We start from the raw sequence: 7,346 nt of genomic DNA on the forward strand, positions 1-7,346 counted from the left end.
CGGGAGCGGAGGCGCGGCCATGGAGAGGAGGCACGGGGCGGCGTCGAGGCGCGACACGGCGCGGCCGGGGGCTCGTCCCGCGCGGCGCGGGGCGGGTGAGGGCGGCCGGGGGCTCGGCCCGCGCGGCGCGGGCGGCCATGCGGCGCGGCGCGCGGCGGGCGAGGGCGGCGCGGGGCTCGGCCATGGCGCGGCACGGCGGCGGCGCGGGGCGGCCATGGCGCGCCGCGGGGCGGGCGAGGGCGGCGCGGGCGGCCATGGCGCGGCGCGGGCTCGGCTCGCACGGCGCGGCGCAGGGCTCCGGCTCGCGCGGCACGGCGCGGCGGGCGGGCGAGGGCGGCGCGGGGCTCGGCCCCGCGGCGCGCGGGCGGCCATGGCGCGGCGCGGTGCTCGGCTCCGCACGGCGCGGCGCGGGGCGGGCGAGGGCGGCGCGGGCGGCGCGGGGCGACGCGGGGCGGCCATGGCGCGGGGCGGCGCGGGCGGGCGAGGGCGGCGCGGGGCTCGGCTCGCGGCGGGTCGGCCTGCGCGGCGCGGGGGCGGGCGGGGCTCGGCCCAGGCGGCGAGGCGCCCGCTCGCGTCGTGGCGAGGCGCGGCCGGCCGGCGGCCCCGAGGAGGCCGCTGGCTAGCCACGGCGAGCTCCACCCCGTCGCGCGCCTCGCGGAGCACGCATGGCGAGCTCCGTCCCCGTCCCCGTCCCGGCCCAGCGAGCTCCGCCCGACTTCGTCTTGCTCGGGCGGCGCCGAGGCCGACGGCGCCCGTTTTTGCTCCGGCGACTTCCGGCAGGGCCGAAGAAGGAGAGGCGGCGGCGGCCTCCGAGCGAGGGTGGCGGCGGAGCTTGGCTAGTCGACATCGATTCCGGCGTGGAGCAATGGTCTTTTCCATGGAAAAAAGCAACCGGAGGAGAGAGAAGGATGGGGCGCATGTGGTTGTATTTTAGGTCACCGGTCGGATGGGCCGTGACGCGGACATAGGCGGATACGATGGACATCCGCGTGCGTCCGGCTCGCCCCAAAAGTATCCAAAATTTGCGCAGCTTTTGAGTCGACCGACGCTGCACCTGTCCGTTTTTAAGTTGGGTCGCCCCGTTGGGAGCAGGTTTTGTCCGGAAAGACCCAAACGGACGATTTTTTGCATTTGGGTCTGCCCCGTTGGAGATGCCCTAAGTCCAAAGATGGGTTCAAACGTCGAGGGCGGACGAATAGCGCCCGGGCTAGGGTGGTCTGGATATCGCAATACGCGACGTGCGGTCCTGGCTGCAGCTGTGGCCAATAAATGATGTATGGTAATAACGGGTCGGCTAGCGTGGCAAGTCGTATTATACATGGACGGCAGGGACGCATTAAATTCTATGAACACATTGGGTGACGAAGTCCAGGACAGAGAGCGCGTGTCTAGAACAGGAACAGGATCGAGCGAGGGGAGCGGGTAGCAGGGAAGATTCAGTGCTGCTTGCGGCTTGTGTGCGCGGGATGGCCGCCGAGTTCTTCGGAGATCTGGACCCGAGGTTCCCCCGAGGTAAGCCCTTTCCCCCACGCACCGGCTATTTCTCTTAGATCCGCCCCCTTTGCGATAAACCATTCTCTCTGAAATGCATCTGAACAAATTTCTGATCCCCCATAGCTTGCAATGTCTGCTGATGCGTCTGTTGCTGAAGCGGGCGAGGTTAGCGGGTGCGCCGTCGTATCAGGGTGGAAGAGGAGGTACTTGTACTGTCAGAGCGTTCCGTTCATTTCCCCCTTTATCTACACTGTTTTGGTAATCGGTAGCTGTAGCATGACATGTGGTTTTGGTAAATCCATGCTGTGCAGACGATTTTCCGGATTGCGTAGCTAGCAATAAAAAGGTTGAACATGATTAGCTGTCCTAGGATAAAACAGGGGAATTACTTCTCTTTCTCCCGTAGGGCAAGGTGAGGCCTGGCGATGATTTTTGGTCCTGTTTTTTTCCAATTGTTCGACTGCATTACGTGAATACACCATTGGGATAAAAAAAATCGATCGGTCGTGATGCGATCCTCCAATTCCTACATGAATTCAGAAGTAAAATTCCTCTGTTAGAGCTAAATCTTTTGTGGTGTTCGATTCCATGAACTCAACCCGCGTCACGGCGTTGGAGAGGACCCTTCGCGATTTCCCAGCCAGGCCGAATGGCGAGGTAATTGTGCCAGATGTCGGGGTTACGTTCAATTCGATTGGTGAGGCTTACGACTTGTACAATCTATACTCGTGGGAACAGGTGTTTGGTGTGAGGTACGGCAAAAGCAGGCTCAAAGTCGAGCGGGTGAAGTGCATGCAAGAAATAGTCTGCGGGTGTTCGGTGAGTCATTCGCCATCCCCCGCGGGTCGTGATTTCTTTCCACTCTAGCGAATTCTGGATGTGTAGCTTGTGTGATATTTATAGGGGCACCTCTAGGTTTTTTAACATTTCTGTTTACTCGATGCTCGCAGGGGAGGCCGCGGGCCATGAACTCTCACTCGACCCGTTGCCTTTGTGAAGCAAAGACAAGGTTGTGGAGGAACAACTCCACCGTGTTGCTACAACGTGGACAGCACAATTGTTGAAGGAACCGCTTCAATGTGCTGTGCTAGGTATCGCTCTAGGGGCGTAGGCTAGATATCGCTCTAGGGGCGGGGCTGTCAAGAGTTCAATCCAAAACTCTCAACACACAAGATCTAGTCCAAGATCTTAAGACAGAACACAAGGTTCCATTTATTTGATAAATAGGGGTACATAGTCCGATTACATAGGTAGAGGTTGGACCTCTATTTATAGGCTGCATGAGCCTTCACTACTTAGCTCTACTTACAACTAGAGTGTTCTAGAGAACACTACATAAGCTAGGGAAAGAACTATAAATATCCTAGTTACAACTTATACTAGAATACTCTGGAAAGCACTACAACACACATAACTAGAGGACCATATTACCTAGAATATAGTGGAAGTGTGTAGAAGCTAGTACTCGGATATTACTTATGTTTTATTTTTATTTTATTTTATATACTCGTCCCTCATCATTCTCCCTCGGTTGTTTAGAACTCGACCTCGAGTTATCTTCATAGAGTGCTTGTTCTGGATGATAAAGAGCCAAGTCTGCCACGTTGAATATGTTGGATATTCCCATCTCAGCTGGAAGATCTATCATGTAGGCATTATCATTTATCTTCCTTAGAACAGAGAAGGGTCTAGAGAAGGGTCTGTATTTCCACCATCTAAGTTTCTCTTTGATGTCTAATGGCGGTCCTTCTTTCCGGAGGTATGCCATCACCTTATCACCAACCTGGAATGATTTTAGCCTCCGTTTGCGGTCACTTTTCTCATTCTCCTTGGAGCTATTACGATTTGATTGATTTGGTAGAATGATGATCTTCCGCTTGTTCCAAGTGAAAGAGTAAGAATTTTCCTTCCCTTTGTGTGTTGTACTCACATCATATTGCCAAGGTCTCCCAAGAAGAACATGGATGGCATCCATATCAACAACATCACATAACACATTTGAGTGATAGTGCTTGCCCAAAGAGAGTGGCAGGTTGCATTGTTTGGTGACCCTCATATTCACTCCTTTCTTGATCCACCCAATAGTGTAGGGGTTTGGATGATCATGTGTCTCAAGCTTTAAATGGTTCACCAAATTCTGAGAGATAAGATTTTCACAACTGCAACTATCAATCACTAATTTGCATACCTTGCCATTCACCGTGCATTTGCTCTCAAATATTTTCTTTTGTTGTGTGTTGTCGGGCTGCGGCGTTGAGCACAAGGGGCGCTGAATCACGCATACCACCTCTTCTCTCTCTTCTTCACAAATATCTTGTCCTTCTACATCTTCAGATTCATATCCTTCGCCATCTTTGCCATCATGGATTCTTGTGTTGACAAATTTCCTCAATGGGCAATTGCTAGATACATGTCCCTCTTCACCACATTTATAGCATTTTATCATTAGCTTTGCCCTACTCTTACCTCCAGCTTGCTTTGGGATAGTTTCTTTTGCATCGGGTTGAGTGGTCACTTCTTCCATTCCGTGGGAGTGACTCCGAGATGAGTCTTCCATATGAGAATATGGAGCCTTACTTGCCTTTCTTGCCTTTACCAATCTCTCTGCCTTTAATGCTAGAGCTTGTGCTTGATCAAGGGACCAAATTTGCTGCATCATCAAACGATCCAAGATAGCATCATTGAGACCATTGATGTACCTTGCAACTTGTTGATCCTCAGTTTCACCAAGGTGGCACCTCACTTGTAGCCTTAGGAACTCCTCTGTGTATTCTGAAACGGTCCTATTTCCTTGAGCACAATTCTGAAACTGAATAAATAGGATCTGATCGTATTCTGCAGGCAAAAATCTCCCTTTCAAAAGATTCTTCATCTGTCGCCAAGATCTCACACGAGGTTCTCCTCTTAGCCTCGCGATCTTCTTGAAGGCGATGCCACCATGCACCAGCCTCCTCCTTTTAGCTTGTATGCAACCAAAGAAACTCTACGATCTTCCGGAATATCCATAACCTCAAAGAAAGTCTCCACCTCATACAACCAATCAAGGCACCCCTCAATATCAACATTTCCATTAAAAGTGGGGATCTCAGCTCTCACCTTATATGTATCCCTTGCATATGTAGAGTTGTGTACTCTCGGATATGTATGGAGATCAGGTTCTTCAAGGCCCTCGTCATATTCGTCACCTTCGGAAGCTTCAGCATACATTGGCCTCCTTGAAGTACGCTGAACAACATGTGGATGGGGTGTTTTTACTTCAAGACGACCTCTCACTCTTCGACGCCTATCATCTGCCTCCTTTGATGACTCTTCACTGGCAACAGGAGGAACACCCTTTCTTACCATCTCAAATAGCTGATCAAATCTGCGGTTAAGATCTTCACGGAGCGCTTGGATTTGTTGATCTACAACATCCACTCTTTTCCCGAATTCCTCCATTGCTTTGCAGCTCTCAATGAGGAGACCAACAGCTGGATCGGATCAGCAAGGCTCGATACCACCCGAAGCGAAGCACAAGGTTGTGGAGGAACAACTCCACCGTGTTGCTACAACGTGGACAGACACAATTGTTGAAGGAACCGCTTCAATGTGCTGTGCTAGGTATCGCTCTAGGGGCGTAGGCTAGATATCGCTCTAGGGGCGGGGCTGTCAAGAGTTCAATCCAAAACTCTCAACACACAAGATCTAGTCCAAGATCTTAAGACAGAACACAAGGTTCCATTTATTTGATAAATAGGGGTACATAGTCCGATTACATAGGTAGAGGTTGGACCTCTATTTATAGGCTGCATGAGCCTTCACTACTTAGCTCTACTTACAACTAGAGTGTTCTAGAGAACACTACATAAGCTAGGGAAAGAACTATAAATATCCTAGTTACAACTTATACTAGAATACTCTGGAAAGCACTACAACACACATAACTAGAGGACCATATTACCTAGAATATAGTGGAAGTGTGTAGAAGCTAGTACTGGATATTACTTATGTTTTATTTTTATTTTATTTTATATACTGTCCCTCATCACTTTGCCCTGCTCTCATTCGTTTGTTGCAGTCGAAGGATAACGGGTGGTACATTTGCGAGCACAGGGACAACCACAGTCATGATTTGTCTGCCTCTTTTGGCGAGCGAGCGCATTGGCTGTCGCACAAACACATTGATAGCTACACTAAAGATCTGGTCAAACAGCTGCAGGAGAATAACGTGACTCTTGGCAAGGTGTACAGTATCATTGGAAGTTTCTTCGGGAAGATGGAAAATGTACCTTTCACGAAAAGGGCGTTGAGGACTTTGTGTGGTAAAATCAGCAGTGAGCAAGCATATGATGATGTTAGGAAAACAATAGAAGTTTTCTCGGAGATGGGGGCAGCTGACCCTGGATTCAGTTACAGCGTGCAAGTAGACGATGACAGCAGGATCATGAACCTACTCTGGACAACTGGGAAAGGCCAGACACAGGGCACAGTACCACTATTTTGGAGATGCAATCACATTCGACACCACGTACAGAACCAATGTATATGATATGCCATTTGGTCTGATTGTTGGTGTGAATAGCCATTTCCATAGTGTCATATTCGCAGGCGTGCTGCTGCGTGAAGAGAAGGTCGAGAACTTTGAATGGGTCTTCAGGGAGTTTGTTAAGTTGATGAATAGTAAAAAACCAGTAACCGTCCTCACAGGTGACTTCTCTACAGCCTGGGGGAACCCATTTAACTTACCATTTAATCGACCTAATTTTCCAAAGAAAACTGTGCCCATTCCCACACAAAAAATTGACCGTTGTGTCATTTTGCAGATCAGTGCAGAGCGATGGAGGTAGCTATTGGGAATGTACTGTCAGCGATGAAGCATCGATGGTGCAAATGGCATGTCTTACGGAAAGCAGAGGAGAGGCTAGGAGCCCTTTATGGGAAGAACAACCAGTTCAAGGTTGATTTCCACCGGATTGTGAATCAGATGCTGACTAAGGATGAATTCGAGGCTGCTTGGATGCAGATGCTGAGTATGCATGCCTTGGAGAAGAATCCATATGTGTACCAAATATATGAGACCAGGGACAAGTGGGCGAAGCCGTTTTTCAGCGGAATCTTCTGTGCTAGAATGACCAGCACTCAGCGAAGCGAAAGTGCGAACCACATGTTGAAGACTTACGTGCCTCCAGGCTCGGCGATGCACGTGTTTGTTAAACAGTTTAACAAACTGTTGTACGATAGGAATGCGGAGGAGAGCTTCCAGGAGAAGCGGACACATCTGGTAATCCCGCATATATTATCCATGTGCCCCCACACCGCCCCTGGACTGCAAGTTTTTGACTAATCTTTTTTCCATATCTTTTGTCCTGTGGAGTGGTTTACAAAGTTGGCGAACCAATAGAGAAGCTTGCCGCGAAGATATATACACGGACTATGTTCGAGAAGTTCCAAGAGGTTAGGGTTAGCTTGCGATTATATCGTAGCTTGTGCCTCACTTAATTTTGAGAACAAACCTGTAGGATTGGCTTGTTGTTCAATATCTTTGGCTAAGGCTGGTGAAATCAAAAAGGACTTTTGGCCTGTGCCAGGCAATTGTGCATCCATTTCAGCTTTCACAAAAGGGCCTACGCGGGGCATCGATGAAAATGGCTAGTCCCTATTTATTCAAACATGTTGAACCAGAGCACTAGAGGGTCAGCTGCTCCACCAAAAAGGAGCTGAAAACAAGATTAGTTAGTCCTTGCATTGCTGAATGTAGGCATACCAAAAAAGTTGTGGTCGAGGCAGCTACAGGCAGGTAAGCATATGGCAAGTACTGTTAAAAGGATTGATCAAATTAGGCGTGGCATAGTATGGCCAGTGTGGTCGAAAAA

General features: G+C 50.3%; 1 protein-coding gene across 2 annotated transcripts; it reads left to right on the forward strand.

The window, feature by feature from the left end:
* The first annotated feature begins 5,527 nt into the window (after nucleotides 1-5,527).
* On the forward strand, nucleotides 5,528-7,062 carry LOC124682414 (protein FAR-RED IMPAIRED RESPONSE 1-like). Of its 2 annotated transcripts, XR_006996273.1 has the most exons (3): nucleotides 5,528-6,180; nucleotides 6,297-6,927; nucleotides 6,993-7,062. XR_006996273.1 is itself a non-coding variant. In XM_047217105.1 (2 exons), exons 1-2 carry the CDS (start codon nucleotides 6,024-6,026, stop codon nucleotides 6,815-6,817), a joined length of 678 nt encoding a protein of 225 aa, XP_047073061.1. In that variant the 5' UTR covers nucleotides 5,528-6,023; the 3' UTR covers nucleotides 6,818-7,062. The 2 variants fall into 2 exon arrangements, 1 of the variants encoding a protein (XP_047073061.1); XM_047217105.1 differs by having other exon boundaries at nucleotides 6,297-7,062.
* Nucleotides 7,063-7,346: the final 284 nt, after the last annotated feature.

This window comes from Lolium rigidum, chromosome 1 (assembly GCF_022539505.1).
Source record: "Lolium rigidum isolate FL_2022 chromosome 1, APGP_CSIRO_Lrig_0.1, whole genome shotgun sequence".
Lineage (NCBI taxonomy): Eukaryota > Viridiplantae > Streptophyta > Magnoliopsida > Poales > Poaceae > Lolium > Lolium rigidum.

Coding starts and splice junctions, on each gene's coding strand:
- LOC124682414 (XM_047217105.1), top strand. CDS start 6,024: ATGCCATTTGGTCTGATTGTTGGTGTGAATAGCCATTTCCATAGTGTC. Junction 6,181..6,296: donor ACCAGTAACCGTCCTCACAG/GTGACTTCTCTA, acceptor GTCATTTTGCAG/ATCAGTGCAGAGCGATGGAG.